The 17,488-nt window shown below is 38.2% G+C and overlaps 1 protein-coding gene across 17 annotated transcripts in view; it reads right to left on the reverse strand.

Moving 5' to 3' along the window:
- The window catches only part of UCHL5 (ubiquitin C-terminal hydrolase L5), a 46,238-nt gene that overhangs the window by 9,066 nt on the left and 19,684 nt on the right, over nt 1-17,488 (reverse strand). For 9 of the 17 annotated variants that reach the window (XR_013529037.1, XR_004736611.3, XM_035280016.3 and 6 more), the window contains 6 exons: nt 9,663-9,788; nt 9,519-9,580; nt 9,309-9,439; nt 7,902-7,965; nt 5,109-5,211; nt 4,172-4,285 (listed from right to left, as the gene is read on the reverse strand). Coding sequence is in view for 12 of the 17 variants with exons in the window: in XM_078355155.1 (XP_078211281.1) it covers nt 4,172-4,285; nt 5,109-5,211; nt 7,902-7,965; nt 9,309-9,439; nt 9,519-9,580; nt 9,663-9,788 (600 nt within the window). In the remaining 5 variants the exon portion in view is untranslated. The remainder of the gene's footprint in view (nt 1-4,171; nt 4,286-5,108; nt 5,212-7,901; nt 7,966-9,308; nt 9,440-9,518; nt 9,581-9,662; nt 9,789-17,488) is intronic. The other 8 variants (XR_013529039.1, XR_013529038.1, XR_004736612.3 and 5 more) reach the window with 1 other exon arrangement.

The following is a 17,488-nucleotide window of genomic DNA, read 5'->3' on the forward strand; positions in this document are numbered from 1 at the left end:
CCATATGCCAAAGCACAAACAGTACCGGTATCTGCTAACCATTGTTGACACTTTTTCAGGATGGATTGAAGCTTCCCCCACAGCCTCTGAGTCTGCCGGGACAGTAGCCACTCATCTCATTCAAGACATCATCCCACGCTTTGGACTCCCGGCTACCATACAGTCAGACAACGGCCCAGCCTTTATCTCCAAAGTCACTAATGCCGTTTCTACCTCTCTAGGAATTCAGTAGAAGCTACATGCTGCCTACCATCCTCAGTCCTCTGGTAAGGTGGAATGGGCCAATGGCCTAATAAAGGAGCATCTGACTAAGCTCATGCTTGAGCTCCGCCAATCCTGGGTAACCTTACTTCCTATCACCCTCACCAGGGTAAGAGCAGGCCCCCGGGGCCCATCACAGCTTAGCCCATTTGAGCTGCTGTATGGTTGCCTCTTCCTACTTTCAACTCCCCCACCGCCAGAGACCACTCCTCTAGACAGCTACCTCCCCTACTTTACTCTCCTTCGCAGCCTTCTCCGAGAACACGCCAACGCTTCTCTTCCCCAACCCACCCAGCCATCTGAAAATACACAGAAAGTCCTCCCGGTAACCCTAGTCCCTCGACTCACTATATATTCCCCAGCCGAATTCCAGATGCTGCAAACTCCCCATCGCCGCACCCGACGAGCTGCCTTCCTACCCATTGCCGTTGGTGTCTTCCTTGCTGGTTCAGCACTTGCAGCAGGATTAGGAGGAGGGGCACTAGTCCACTCTCACCTGGCCATAGCCCGACTGACCTCACAACTCCAAGCAGCTATTAATGACTCTAGTGAGTCTTTAGCATCACTCCAATGACAGATCACCTCAGTTGCCCAAGTTGCCTTGCAGAACCGAAGAGCCCTGGACCTGCTCACTGCTGAACGAGGACGGACCTGTATCTTCCTACAAGAAGAGTGCTGTTACTACATCAATGAATCCGGCCTAGTAGAAACCCGAATCGAGAGCCTCCAGAAACTCAAAACTAACCTGCAGAGTCAGAAGTTCTCGGCTGAAGCCACAGCGTGGTGGTCTTCCTCTATGTATACCCTCTTGTCCCCATTGCTTGGGCCCCTAGTAGCTGTTTGCCTAATCTTACTTATTGCTCCTTGCTTTCTACAGTTCCTACAGCGGCGCTTTCAAGAACTGACTCGAGTCACCATCCACCAGATGCTGCTCCAACCCTACCCTGAACGAGTGCAAGAAACAGACCTCTCCCCGAACATCCAGGCTCCTTAGGAAAAGAAACCTCTTCAGAACCCCCCGTCGACCCTTGTCAGCAGGAAGTAGACAGAGAGACAACTGACGCCCCTGACCCCCTCTTTTTCTTTTCTTTAAGGAGTCGAGAATGTTCTGAAAACTCTGCCCCTACCGCAAAAGCTCTCTCTCTCTTTCCCTCCCCCACAAAGAGGCTCCCTTATCTCTCACTTTACATACCGGCCCTAGCCCTCACGCTGCCCAGCTTCCCGCCACCCAGCTTCCCGCCCAGCAGTTCAAACTGACCAACAGTTGCCCACCACCTCGGCTTTTGGCTTCCCCACCCCCAGCCCTTCAGCCCCCTATAGATAACCCTGCCCCTCTGAGCGTCACAGCCATTCTCCTCTTCCTCCCGGCTGGTCCGCCCGGAGGCTCTTTCCTCTCAATAAAGCCTGAACTTAAGGAATTTCCTCTAGCCTGCGGTCCGGTTTTTTCCGAACGAGCTCAGTCTTCCCGCAGAGGGTAGGTCGGACAATAATAACGCTGCATAAGCATATATAAAGACAGGTAATTTACTTTTTAAAATATCACGTAAATGGAAAATAATCGGTAAAGCTATTATTTTTTCCTTCCCTGTCTCCATGAGGTTGGCCCTCCCCTTTTCCTGCCTGGAAAACTCTACAGGCTGCCTGCCCCTACCACTTCCACCTGAAGAAATCCTACTAATTTAAGGCCCATTTATTTCATTTAACAATAATCTGTTGTCTGTTAAGTATGACGCAAAGCACTATACTGACATTGCAGTGAGCAACGAAAGCATAGTTCTTGCCTTACACTGAGGTTCAAATGAAAAACAATCCTTTAACTATCATAACACACATGACAAATGACATAAATGTTCCATAATCAAAGTAACACAAAATCCAGTTTCCCCCACTCTTTGCTTTTCTGAAAAAAAGGTTATTGGACGGATTGCAAGTGAAAGAGAAGACATCATTAAAAATAACGTCACCTTCACATTTGACTCTGAATTACATAAATGCTTGACATGACTAAATAAAACTAAATCAGAATTTTTAACTCTAATAAATCTAACAGCAAAATTAACAGGATAAAATTTTAAGTGAATTTAAAATATAGTTATTTGATTTTATATCCAAAATGGGATATATCCTAAGGACTAAGACAAACTTAAGAAAAAACTTTTCACTTGTTATTATACTATTAGTACTATTATTCTGGACTATTAGTACTATTAGTACTATTATTCTGGACTTTTTTACATACACACATATACATATATACACACATACATTATATACATACTACATTTATATGGCATAAACAAATAATTACATCAATTCTGTTAAGAACCCAAGATTTTCAGCTTAATAGAAGAAATAGAAATTCTTAACTTCCTTATGCACAAAGTCCTTGAATCCTAAATTTGAGTATTAATATGAATACATGAGGTATTTCCTCTTCAAAAATAAAATATGAAACAAACAAAAACGTATCTGTAGCTCTAAAAAGGCCTAGAAACAATGATTAATCAGCAGCACTGAGCACCCTGAGTGCCGAGATAGTGGTGTCTAAATACCACTTTTCAACAAGGGGTTTCTTTACAAAATGGCTGATTCCAAGTTTAAGTAAGAAATGTACAAGAAACGTCTACGCCAGGCATGGTAGCTCATACCTGTAGTCCCAGCCCTTTGGGAGGCCAAGACAAACATATCACTTAAGGTCAGGAGTTTGAAATCAGCCTTGACAACATGACGAAACCCCATGTCTACTAAAAATATAAAAATTAGCCAGGCATGGAGACAGGTGCCTGTAATCCCAGCTACTTGGGAGGCTGAGGCAGGTGAAGTGCTTTAACCCAGGAGGTGGAGGGTGCAGTAAGCCTAGATAGTGCCCTGCACTCCAGCCTGAGCAACAGAGCAAAACTCTGTCCCCAAAAAAAGAAAAGTCTAAAACATCTTATATTAGAAAGCAAGAAAGCTGGCTGGGCATGGTGGCTCACGCCTGTAATCCCAGCACTTTGGGAGGCCCAGGGAGGATCATTTGAGGCCAGTAGTTCAAGACTAGCCTAGCCAACATGGTGAAATCCCATCTCCACTAAAAATATAAAAATTAGCTTGGTGTGGAGGTGCAGGCCTGTAATCCCAGCTACTTGGGAGGCTTAGGCAGAAGAACTGTTTGAACCCGGGAGGCAGAGGTTGCAGTGAGCCAAGATTGCCTCACTGCACTCCAGCTTGAGCAACAAAGCAAGACTCCATCTAAAAAAAGAAAGAAAAGAAAGCTATCAGAAACTAAGGGGGTTATGTTGAAACACTTAGGAGACAGCCTGAAGTGGCTCCCAATGGCCAAAGATAGGATAATTTAAGCATCAATAAGAATAATAACAGGCTGGGCATAGTGGCTCATGCCTGTAATCCAAACACTTTGGGAGGCCAAGGTGGATGGATCACATGAGGTCAGGAGTTCAAGACCGGTTTGGCCAACATGGCAAAACCCTATCTCTACTAAAAATACAAACATTAGCCTAGCCAGGTATAGTGGTACACGCCTGTAATCCCAGCTACTTGGGAGGCTGAGGCAGGAGAACTGCTTTAACTTGGGAGGTGGAGGTTACACTGAGCCAAGATTGTACCACTGCACTCCAGCCTTGGCGACAGAGAAACACTCCATCAAAAAAGAAAGAAAGAAAAAAAAAGAATAACAACAGTGAACTGAAAAAGAAAATAGGTTAAAAATTCTGTTCCTAATAATATTTTACAAAAATAAAACTGAAAGACATCTCACTATTTATCTTTGTAGGGTATCAGAGAATCAACATAGTATTTTGAAATCTGGTCAATGATAGGAGGGAAAGCCAACAGACATTCAGTATACCTTCATCTCAAAATATACTGCTCTATATTAAAACATTAAAGGAACGTATTTTTAAAAACATACCTTGTATCTTTTTAACTTCTGTACTTCTTCTTCAATAAGCATCTGATTTTTGGCAACTTCTGACTGAATAGCACTTAACATACTATTACCCTGATCTGTATCCATGGGTTCCTCCTTAGGGGAAGGAAAAGAAATAGCACACCCTAATAACTGAGGCTTACGTTCAGAATATTTTAAAATGATAAACACAGTACAATTATTTTCAAATTTCTACTCTTCATATTGATAACAGCATGCCAGCCTAACAGCAGCATTAAAGGATAAAAGCCCCAAAATAGTTCCTTCCATATATCTATGTTCTAATACATATGAATTTTCACCTAAAACAACCTACACTGCAATATACTCTATTGCCATAATCTCCTAATATACACTATAAAATAAATTTTCTTAAAAACACTCAAGAAAATGTGATCAAAGGATTTAAAATAAACTTTGTCTACTAAATCTCTTCTCCAATGACATTTACTACAGAAAGATATTCAATCATAGCTAGTAAAGACTACATGTGACTCTAAATGTACCTAATTAACTCTTTGAGAATTAACTTCCTTATTTAATGAAATCACAGGAAATAGTTAAAATAGTCCATTCCTAACACTTATTTAGCATTTACCATTTGTTAGTCATCATTTTAAGTGATTTACATATCATACCTCATTTAGTCCTCCTGATCATCTTATGAGGTAGAGATTATTTATGATCTTTATGCTGCATGATGAAACCGAGTCACAAGGAAATATGCTCAAATCCCTATATCCACTAAGTGGTAAAGCCAGGAACCGTATCTAGGCAACCTCAATCCAGGGTGTGTATTTTCTTAACCACCATGCAGAGCACTTGATTACACACACACACACACACATACATAGTGTAAATACTTTTCCTGAGAAAATAACCAAGCTAGAACTTTGTATTTAAAAACATGACCACAAACCTCTGCAAGTTGTCTTTGTAACTCTGCTATCTTCTGTTCATATATCATTTTTCTGTCGGACACAATGGCCATTAAATTAAATCGAATTTCCCCTTCACTGTACCTAGAAGAAAATTATTTGTTTATAATGTAATAAAGAATTATAAAACTATTACAGTTAAGATAACCTATCGGGATTACCCTCTTAATTTCCTACTATAAACAAAAGTCTATCAGTTGGCTAACAATAAAAATGGACACTTTTAAAACGCTTTCAGGTCAGGCACACAGGTGTGCACCTGTAGTCCCAGCCACCTGGGAGGCTGAGGAGTGGAGAGGATCCTTTGAGCCTAGGAGTTGGAGGCTGCAGTGAGCTACGATAGTGCACTGTACTCCAGCCTGGGCAACAGAACAAGACCCTGTCTCTAGAATCAAACAAACAAACAAAAAGCTTTCCTATAGGAAAGACAACTGTAGAAAAAAAAAAAAAGCTAAATATCATCAATCACAAATGTTTTTTAAATGTTCTAAAATAATGTTAGTACCACTTAAAACATTTGAAATAAAAAATATTTTCATTAATTTCCCTACCTTTAGAAGAAACAAGGCAATTCATTTACTTAAGAGCTAGGAGAAAAACAAATGAAGACTCCACATTTGTTAAATTTATTAGAACTGGTGTCTTAATGGGTATTAACTATGCTCCTTATCATATAATTTTTTCCAAGTCATGATCAACTTTCTATTTATATATTTTAAATTTTATCTTATTACATGTAAACATTTTACATATTTTATTAATATAATATATAATTATATCCTATAGCAAAATTTCTGAATGATGCTTGATTTTCACTACTCTAGTATCAATGAAGCATCTCATAACATAAGCTTGTTCATAGTAAGGACTGATATTAAAAATATTATTCATAACATTATATAAATGGCACTAAGATGAAAATATATAGAAAATGTAAGCCCATTTTGCATTAGTTTATCTCTAAGAGTTTCTCATACACAGCTCTATTTACTGAAAAGAATATGGTCCCAATATAACCACAGTGCTTTGAACTATGCAAAAATGTTTTTAAAACACTAAGTGTGGGGCTTCCATGTCCCTATTTCTGCCAGTAAGTACAACTAAAAACCCGGGACATAATATGTTTTTTAAAAAGAGAGAGCAAGAACATTCTGAAAGGTAGAAAAAGGCAGACGAGCTGGGGAACTCAGGAACCAAGAATGATAAAATAGTGAATTCCCTGGGTTTTTTTTCTGCCTCATATATCCCAGACTTGGAGCTGAAGAAAGCAGTAACCAGGAAATACCTGGAACAGACAAAAAATCTCCAACACAAGCCTGCTCTCTCTAGCCAGACAGAAAAGGTGCAGCCTCACAAGACAGAAAGCTTTCAGACAATAATCATTCTACTATAGCCAAACATGACTAAAAAATCTGTGACCCCACTCCTACTCAAAACCAGTAAAAGCAGAATAGAGAGCCTTGACTTCCAACCTTTAACAAGGCTCCTGGTTTGGTATTTAAAAAGGCTGGGTAGGGAATGGAGACTTTCATCCCTACCACATGGTAATGACAACACTCATTTGTGGTATCAGAGGACATGGAATGGGAAGCCAAAACTGTCACTACCATCCAGTGGCAAAGTAGCCTCTTCCACTTCAGTATGAGTGGAAAGCAATAGCAAGGCACTCCTACCCATCTCAGCCAGAGTGGTACCAACAGAAACCCTGCTGGGGGCTGGAACTCCCATCTCTGTCCAGCAATAGCAAGAAACCCCATTCCATCTCAGGTGTCACTGAAGGCCTAGTAGGAAAGTTGGACTTCTACTCCCACCTGGCAATAATGAGGTGGTGCCCACAATTTACCCTGTCAGAGCCATATCCATAAAACCAGCTCACACAGAAATCTTAAGTAAGATCCAAAGTCTTACTTTTGAGGAACTATAACAGCCAAACAATTTTGAAAAAAAGCACAAAATGAAAGGCATCAGTCTACATGATTTCAAGACTTACAGTTACAGCAGTCAGCATAATGTAGTACTGGCAGAGGAACAGATAAATGGAACAATGGACAGAATAGTGAACCCAGAAATAGACCCATACAAATATGCTCCATTTTTGCAAAGGTGCAGGAGGAATTCAGTGGAGGAAGGAGAGCCTTTTCAACCACTGTGCCTGAGCAATTGAATAGGCATAAGCAAAAAAAAAAAAATTTTTTTTTTGTACCTAACTGTCATACCATATACAAAAATTAACTCAAAATACATCAGAGACTGACACATAAAACATCAAACTATAAACTTTGAAGAAAATAACACAGGAAAAAGTATCTGGTATCTACAACGAGGCAAAGATTTCTTAGACTTGACAACAAAATCAATTCATAGTGTGAAATATTGATAAACTATTTTTTTTATTGGGATTAAGACCTTTTGCTCTGTGAAAAGCCATTTTGGGAGTATGAGGGGATGGGCTACAGAATGGGAGAGAATACTTGCAGGCAATGTGTTTGATGAAGGATTAGTACCTAGAATACGTAAAGAACTTCAGGCTCAAGAGACAAAACACAATCCAATCAGAAAATGAGCAAAAGGCACGAAAAGGCTTTCAACATCATTAGTCATCATGGAAATGCAGATTAAAACCACAATTAAGTATCACTATACATCTATTAGAATGGTTAAAATAAAAATGGTATAGACGTTCAATGCATACTGCTAAAATAACAATAATACACAAGTTTAAAAAATACTTAAAAGACAGAATATTATGCCAATGAGATCAGCTGGGCATTTACTTTTGTATCCTTTTCTCTATGACAGGCCTTACTGCACTGATCCAATCATCTTGATTACATGCACCTAGAAAAAAATTTAAAACAGTTAACACAAACAAAAATAAGAACAATCAACTTGAATATGCAGAAGTTTGATCCAAAATATTTTTTTACACATATTTTAACAAATTCAGGGCAGTAAAACTCTTTTTAGTGTAATTATGTTAAGTTTCAATTCCATAAATAAATTTTTATAACAGACATAGAAAAATAAATATTTAAAATATAGAGGCAACATGTAAATCTGCATTACATAAACTATTGGTTCTACACATGAAGCATGGCAAAAAGTACAAACAAAATGAATTTATTTAATTTTTTTTAATCTAAATGTTTTATGAATAGCATATAACATTAGATTCAACTAAAACAAGTTGTATTGGACTTCAAACCTAATTTTAAAAAAAGAAAAAACTGAATGAAGTCAAAATAAGCAGTTAAAATTATTTTGTGAACCTATTATTTCAATAATCTTTCAAAGCTACAGATTATACCTTCAACCTTGATAAGTGTTTATTGTTTTTCCTCAACTTTAGAGATGGGGTGGAATCAGAACAAATCTACGCTTTGGCACAAAGCATAGCACATTAATGCAATATTTAAATAAAGAACTTTGAAGAAAAATATTTTCTTGATTGCAAAACAATAAATTATCCAACTCCAAATGAAAATATTTTAATAAAGATGATGATACGAAATGTTTGCTCTCCCTTATGAATGGGTTAAAAATGACAAGAAAAACTATTTAAGTTCACTAAGGGTAGTTTTTTTTGAGACAGAGTTTCGCTCTTGTTACCCAGGCTGGAGTGCAATGGCGCCATCTCGGCTCACCGCAATCTCCGCCTCCTGGGTTCAGGCAATTCTCCTGCCTCAGCCTCCCGAGTAGCTGGGATTACAGGCACGCACCACCATGCCCAGCTAATTTTTTGTATTTTTAGTAGAGACGGGGTTTCACCATGTTGACCAGGATGGTCTCGATCTCTTGACCTCGTGATTCACCCGCCTCGGCCTCCCAAAGTGCTGGGATTACAGGCTTGAGCCACTGCGCCCAGCCAGGTAGTTTTTAAATGTTAAATGGAAAATAAAATAAAATGTTAAATGGAAAATAAAATAAAATTACGTAACCTGTGGGTTAAAACATAATTTTACTTGGCAAAACTCAAAGGCCTCAACTGAACTAGTCAACATATCCTTCCTGTATATTAATAACATAACATACTGAAGAGCTTAAGGCCTTGGTTGTATTTTATTACCTCATAGTCATTTGTGCCTTGAAAATTTAAGCAGCACTGTGACAAAAATGAGGGTAAATACCTAACAGTTTTTCCCCTGTCAAAAGTGAAATACCAGGAACAGCAATCACATTACCTAAATCAATCGGTCCTTCTCTTAATCCATCTAATTCATACAGTCTTCCATTAACAGGAACATAACTGACAAAATGAAAAGCATCTTCTTCTTTTGCTGAGGTCTTCGTATCAAATTCAAACATTTGCTGTCTATAGTAAGGAAAAAAAATAGTGAGACTCAAAGAAGCAAAGAAAGTAGTAGTACTTATTGACCATAAAGTCTCTTTACCTGGCGAAACTGTTATGTACTTGTCGAATCACATCTGAATTGCTCAGTGCCAAGCCTTTCATCTAAAACAAGTTTTTAAAGTAGCCTATTAATATACAAACTTTCACAAATGTGACTTTTTAAGAATAAGAAGGTTGTACTCACAGCTGCATCAAAACTTTGTGAAAATTCTTTAAACTCTGATAATGTCTCTCCTAAATGGACATCCTGGTGGGTACAGTTCAGTAACACACTCACTATGGCTTGAGTAGCACAAGCATTATTAATTACCTATAAAATATAAGAGTGAAGATAGCAATTTGTTTAAAAAAAACAAAAAAATTATTTTTAACTGGTGACAATGACCCCAAAATACGAAGTTTTCAAATTATATTTTATAAAGTCTCAGCATAAACAGAATAAATATGTTTACTTTCTATCATAATCTAATTATAGAAATTAACTGCAATTCTGGAGTTGAAGATTCTAGGAAACCAAATGAACTCAATGAACTCAGTATTACCAAAAACCAATCCATTAGGGTAGCAAGACCAACTATCCTGATTGAAAACATAGCTGATTAAGCCAACAGAGCTTGTCCTTCTCTCCTATTCATTTCTTCCTAGACTCATTGCTACCTATTCAAATTCAATTCGTATTTTATTACCAGGCATAAGCTTCAACTCACCTATATGATTTTAGAGAAATTCTAAAACAACTCACATTAGTTTCTACCCTCATTTGAATTCTCAAACAGGATATGTAATGTCCACATATTTTTTACTCAGTCATGTACAGTGTTTACATTGCTATCATCTAGCTGTTAATTGTTTGTTTAACAAATTATCTGAACCTTACATTCTAGCCAAAGGAGAAATTGGGATAGCATTTACTATATGCCAGTTACTTTTGTAGGCACTTCACATGTACTATTTATTCTAATCCTCTCAACCACTTATGAAGAAGGAGTGATATTACCATTTTCATTTTAAATTTGTAGAAGCTGAGGCACAAAGAGGTTAAGTAACTTGACAAGAGCACACAGCCAATCTGGTTCTAGAATTTGTGTACACAGCCATCATGCTAGGCTGTCTCTGTACCTGCACGTGGTCTCTCCAACAAGATTGTAAACCACCTTATGGACAGCAGTTTCTTCCACACTGCCTAAGCACCTACAGTATTGAGATCATGAAGCTGGGAAGAACCTCAGATGATCAGTGTGAATACCAGCAAGGTTAATAATAGATTTTTTAAATTGCAGCTGAGTCCTACTATAATATTATGTTTCTATATTGTAATTAGTGTTTCCAATAATGCTAATTAGCTTATGATTGTACATTTTAGCAAATCATCTATTTTTATCCTGCCTGATTTCAGAAGAAAATCTTACAATTATTTTCCTTTTTTAATTCTTATACTTCTCTATTTCTTAGGTTGGTAAAGGTTTTAAGGTCTTATGAATATCTACCAGTTCCTGAACTGCTGACTGAAGCATATTTGAGAAATTCCTTGATAAGATTGCACTCTCCATTACAGAACAGTCTCATACTCCTAATTCTCAATAACCATAATAACACCATCATGCTTCTATAATTCTTCTCTTTAAGTATTTTCCATTCAAAACTGTTTTAAAATTGATGAATTAGGAAAAAGTAGTGATAAATCCAGAATCCAATTAACATTGTTGCTGATTTCTACGAATATGTATTTTGATCTGAATCACAGTTGAGTAAATTTGGATGAACACTTTAATGATTAAAGAGGACTTTATAAATGTTGTTGACTAAAACATTGTAACACTTAGTGTTCCCTTATCTGAGGTCAAAATTACCTAAGGTGAAATTATCCCGAGGATAGCAATGGGAGGAGTAAAGTTAGGAGAACTTAAAATTTATACTTATCAGCACATTCTTTCAAAATCATGACACGTTAAAAAATAATACATTCCCAATGCTTAACTAAGCAGTGACACTACAGCAGAAAATATTATCAAACATTTCAAATCTGCAATCCATTACTTTAGGATTTTAGGAAGTAGAAAAAAATTCTTGTGGTCACTTTCTTTTTTGATGTCAATAATAATTTATACTGTCCATGATATATTGTAGCTCATTTTATATGAGAAGAAAAGTTATAATGTACCTGGGTATGAGACTATATCTTCAAGTTTTAAAAAGATTTTAGTGCCACCAAGTGGTTATGCTATACGTAGTACAAAATTAACAAAAAAAAAACAAAAATTTGTAAAGTGTATACATCCATTCAAATAATACTTACTGAGCACCTGCTCCATGTCAGACATTGTAATAAATGCTGAACATACAGTGAATAAGAAAGATGTGGTCCTGTCCTCATCAAACTCACATAAAAATCATCTTATCGGGGGAGGATACGAGATGGCCAAATAGGAACAGCTCTGGAGTGCAGTTCCCAGCAAGAACAACGCAGAAGGTGAGTAATCACCACATTTCCAAATGAGTTTTCACTGCCCACAGACCAGGAGATTCTCGGGTAGAAAAGCGACACAAGTTCCAGCACAGCTGTTTCAGTCGGTGCCATGGGTTGGCGCACAAAAACTCACACAAATCGGGTGGTCGTTTCAATTGGCGCCGGGAACACATGGGAGATAGAGCCGTCCATTCAACTGAAAGGCTGAGACAGGAAGCCAGGTGATCTAGCTGGGCGGGTCCCACCCCCATAAAGACCAGCAATCTGAAACGCTCAAATTTTGCAGCAAGCACAGCTGAATCCAGGACGGTCCAGCTCGGTAGGGGAACAGGCGTCCGCCACTACAGAGACAGTTCTAACTGTACCTCTATAAACAACATGGCAAGGAGGTTCACACACCAGCTGGGCAGAGCCCACAGCAGCTCAGCAATGCCTCTGCTGGCAAACAGCAGAGTTGCAGTTCCACTGCAGTAGACTTAAAAATACCTGCCCAGCAGCTCTACATGGAACAACGGAGCTCCCAGAACAGCAGTTGAGGTCCTATAAGAAATAGACTGTCTCCTCAAGCAGCTCACCAACCTCCGTATACCCAAAGAGACACCTCTAAGGGAGGTCTCAGGCTGACATCCGGAGGGTACCCCTCAGGGATGAAGATAACAGAAGAAGAAACCGGCAGCAACCCTTACTGTTCTACAGCTCCCACTGGTGATCCCCAGGAAAGCAGGATCTGGAGTGGACCTCCAGCAGTCCTGCAGCTGAGGGGCCTGATTGTTAGAAGGAAAACTAAGAAACAGAGAGAAATAGATGCAACATCAACAAAAAGGATGTCCACTCAGAGACCCCATCCAAAAGTCACCAATTAAAAAGACCACAGCTAGGTAAAGCCACTAAGATGGAAAGAAACCAGTGCAAAAAGGATGAAAACACCAAAATCCAGAATGCCTCGCCTCCTCCAAGGGATCACAATTCCTCACCAGCAAGGGAACAAAGCTGGATGGAGAATGAGGCTGATGAACTGACAGAAACAGGCTTCAGAAGGTGGGTAATAACAAACTTCTCTGAGCTAAAAGAACATGTGCTAACCCAATGCAAAGAAACTAAGAACCTTGAAAAAAGGTTAGATGAAATGCTAACTAGAATAAACAGCTTAGAGAAGAATATAAATGACTTGATGGAGCTGAAAAACACAACACAAGAACTTCACGAAGCATACACAAGTTTCAATAGCCGAATTGACCAAACAGAAGAAAGCATATCAGAGACTGAAGATCAACTCAATGAAATAAAACAAGAAGGCAGGATTAGAGAAAAAAAAAAGTGAAAAGAAATGAACAAAGCCTCCAAGAAATATGCAATTATGTGAAAAAACCTAATCTATGTTTGATAGGTGTACCTATCAAATGACTGAGAGAATGAATATGACCGAGAAAATGAATCCAAGCTTGAAAACACTCTTCAGGATATTATCCAGGAGAACTTCCCCAACCTAGCAAGGCAGGCCAACATTCTAGTCCAGGAAATACAGAGAACACCACAAAGATATTCCTCAAGAAGAGCAACCCGAAGGCACATAATCATCAGATTCACCAGGGTTGAAATGAAGGAAAAAATGCTAAGAGCAGCCAGAGAGAAAGGTTACCCACAAACAGAAGGCCATCAGAATCATGGCAGATCTCTCGGCAGAAACTTTATGGCCAGAAGAGAGTGGGGGCCAATGTTCAATATCCTTAAAGAACTTTCAACTTAAAATTTCATATCCAGCCAAACTAAGCTTCAAAGCGAAGGAGAAATAAAATCCTTTACAGACAAGCAATTGCTGAGAGATTTCATCACCACCAGGTCTGCCTTACAAGAGCTCCTAAAAGAAACACTAAACAAGGAAAGGAACAACCAGTACCAGCCCCTCCAAAAATGTACCATATGGTAAAGACCATTGACACAATAAAGAAAATGCATGAACTAATGGGCAAAACATGCAGCTAGCATCAAAATGGCAGGAGCGAATTCACATATAACAATATTAACCCTAAATGTAAATGGGCTAAATGCCCCATCAAAAGGTACAGACTGGCAAATTGGATAAAAAGTCAAAACCCTTCCATGTGCAGTATTTAGGAAACCCATCTCACATGGAAGGATACATATAGGTTCAAAATAAAGGGATGGAGGAAGATTTACCAAGCACATGGAGAGCAAAAAAGAGCAGGAGTTGCAATCCTAGTCTCTGATCAAATGGACTTTAACCTAACAAAGATCAAAAGAGACAAAGAAGGGCATTACATAATGGTAAAAGGATAAATGCAATAAGAGCTAACGATCCCAAATATATACATACAGGAGCACCTAGATACATAAAGCAAGTTCTTAACGACCTACAAAGAGACTTATATGCCCACACAATAATACTGGGAGACTTTAACACTCCACTGTCAATATCAGACAGATCAACAAGACAGAAAATAAACAAGGATATCCAAGACTTGAACTCAGATCTGGACCAAGTGGACCTAATAGACATTTACATAACACTCCACCCCAAATCCACAGAATATACATTCTTCTCAGCACCACATCACACTTACTCTAAAATTGATCACATAATTGGAAATATCACTCCTCAGCAAATGCAAAAGAACGGAAATCATAACAAACAGTCTCTAAGACCACAGGGCAATCAAATTAGAACTCAGGATTAAGAAACTAACTCAGAACTGCACAACTTCATGGAAACTGAAAAACTGGCTCCTGAATGTCGACTGGATAAAGAATGAAATGAAGGCAGAAATAAAGATGTCCTTCAAAACCAACGAGAACGAAGATACAACATACCAGAATCTCTGGGATACATTTAAAGCAGTGTCTAGGGGGAAATTTACAGCAATAAACGCCTATATGAAAAGTGAGGAAAGATCTAAAATTGGCACCGTATTGTCAAAATTGAAAGAGCTCGAGGAGCAAGATCAAAAAACTCAAAAGCTAGCAGAAGACAAAAAATAACTAAGATAAGAGCAGAACTGAAGGAGGCAGAGACAAAAAAAAAAAAACCTTCAAAAAAAAATCAAGAAATCCAGGAGCTGGTTTTTTGAAAAGATCAACAAAATAGACAGACTGCTAGCCAGATTAATAAAAAATAAAAGAGAAAAGAATCAAATAGATGCAATAAAAAACAATAAAGGAGATATCACCACTGATTCCACAGAAATACAAACTACCATCAGAAATTACTAGAAAAACAAGTAAGCCTGGAAGAAATGGACAAATTCCAGGACACGTGCACCCTCTCAAGCCTAAACCAGGAAGAACTTGAAACCTTGAACAGACCAATAACAAGGGCTGAAGTTGAGGTACCAATTAATAGCCTACCAACCAAAAAAATTCCAGGTCCAGACTGGTTCACAGCCAAATTCTACCAGATGTACAAAGAGGAGCTGATACCACTCCATCTGAAACTATTCCAAACAACACAAAAGAGGGAATCCTTCCCAAATCATTTTACGAGACCAATATCACCCTGATACCAAAACCCAGCAGAGACCCAACAAAAAAAGAAAACTTCAGGCCAATATCCATGATGAACATAGATGCAAAAATCTTCAATAAAATACTGGCAAACTGATTGCAACAAAAAGCACATCAAAAAGCTTATCCATCATGATCAAGTAGGCTTCATCCCGGGGACGCAAAGCTGGTTCAACATACACAAGTCTATAAACGTAATCCATTCACATCAACAGAACCAAAGACAAAAACCACATGATTATCTCAATAGATGCAGAGAAGGCCTTCGACAAAATTCAACAGCCCTTTATGCTAAAAACTCTCAATAAACTAGGTGTCAAAGGAATGTATCTCAAAATAATAAAAGCCATTTATGACAAATCCACAGCCAATACATACTGAATGGGCAAAAACTGGAAGCACTCCCTTTGAAATTAGGCCCTGTCTCAAAAAAAAAAGTTACATGATACGAAATCAGCATACAAAAAATCAGCTGCTATTATATATGCCAACAGTGAATCTGAAAAAGAAGTTAAGAAAAAAAATCCTATTTAAAATAGCTACAAAGAATATATAATAGGCCAGGTGCAGTGGCTCAAGCCTGTAACCTCAGTACTTTGGGAGGCCAAGGCAGGCAGATCATTTGAGGCCAGGAGTGTGAGACCAGCCTAGCCAACACGGCATAATCCTGTCTCTACTAAAAATACAAAAATTAGCCTGGTGTGGTGGCACATGCCTGTAATCCCAGCTACTCAGGACACTAAGGCAGGAGAATTGCTTGAACCTGGAAGGTGGAGATGAGCCGAGACTGCACCCCTACACTCCAGCCTGGGTGACTGAGTGAGATTATGTCTCAAAAAAAAAGAAATATAAAATACCTAGGAATCAATTTAACCAAAGAAGTGAAAGGTCTACGAGATCTACACAAGGACAAGTATACAGCACTAATGAAGAGTTCACCGAAAACTGGATATTCCATGCTCATGAACTGGAAGCATTAATATTGTTAAAATGACACTCTACTGAAAGCAACAGATTCAATGCACTCCCTGTCAAAATATCAATGATGTTCTTCATAAAAACAGAAAAAGCCATCCTAAAATTTATACAGAACACAAAAGACCCAGAATGGCCAAAGCAATCCTGAGCAAAGACAATACTAGAAGGATCACATTATCTGACTTAAAAATAGACTGCAAAGCTATAATAACCAAATCAACATGATTCTAGCACAAAAACAAGACACATAAATATGGAACAGAAGAGAGAATCAAGATCTAAATCCATGCATTTACAGACAAATCATTTTCAACAAAGATGCCAAGAATATACAATGGTAGTCTCTCCAGTAAATGGTTCTGGGAAAACTGGATGACCATTGCAGAAAAAAGAAACTAGATCCCAGTATCCCACCATACACAAAAATCAAATCAAAATGGATTAAAGACTTAAATATAAGACTTGAAACTATGAAACTACTACAACAAAACATTGGGGAAAATCTCCAGGACATTGGTCTGGGCAAAAATTTTTTAGTAAGACCTAAAAAAGCACAGACAACAAAAGCAAAAATAAATGAATAGGATTACATCAAACTACAAAGAATCTGCACAACAAAGAAAGGAACCAATCAACAAAGTAAAGAGACAACCCACAGAATGGGAGAAAATATTTGCAAACTACCTATCTTAAAAGGGATTAGCAACCAGGATATATAAGAAGCTCAAGCAACTCAATAGGAAAAAATCAAATAATCAGATTTTAAAATGGGCAGAAGATCTAAATAGACATTTCTCAAAAGACATACAAATGGTCAACAGGTATTTGAAAACATGCTCAACATCATTAAGCATCAGAGCAATGCAAATCAAAACTACAATGTTATCATCTCACCCAAGTTAAAACGGCTTTTAACAAAAAGGGAATGACAGATAACTGGTGAGGATGTGGACAAAGGGAAACTCTCATAAACACTATTGGCAGAAATGTAAATTAGTATAGCTACTATGGAAAACTGTATGGATGGAGGTTATTCAAAACTAAAA

Source organism: Callithrix jacchus, chromosome 18 (genome assembly GCF_049354715.1).
Source record: "Callithrix jacchus isolate 240 chromosome 18, calJac240_pri, whole genome shotgun sequence".
Lineage (NCBI taxonomy): Eukaryota > Metazoa > Chordata > Mammalia > Primates > Cebidae > Callithrix > Callithrix jacchus.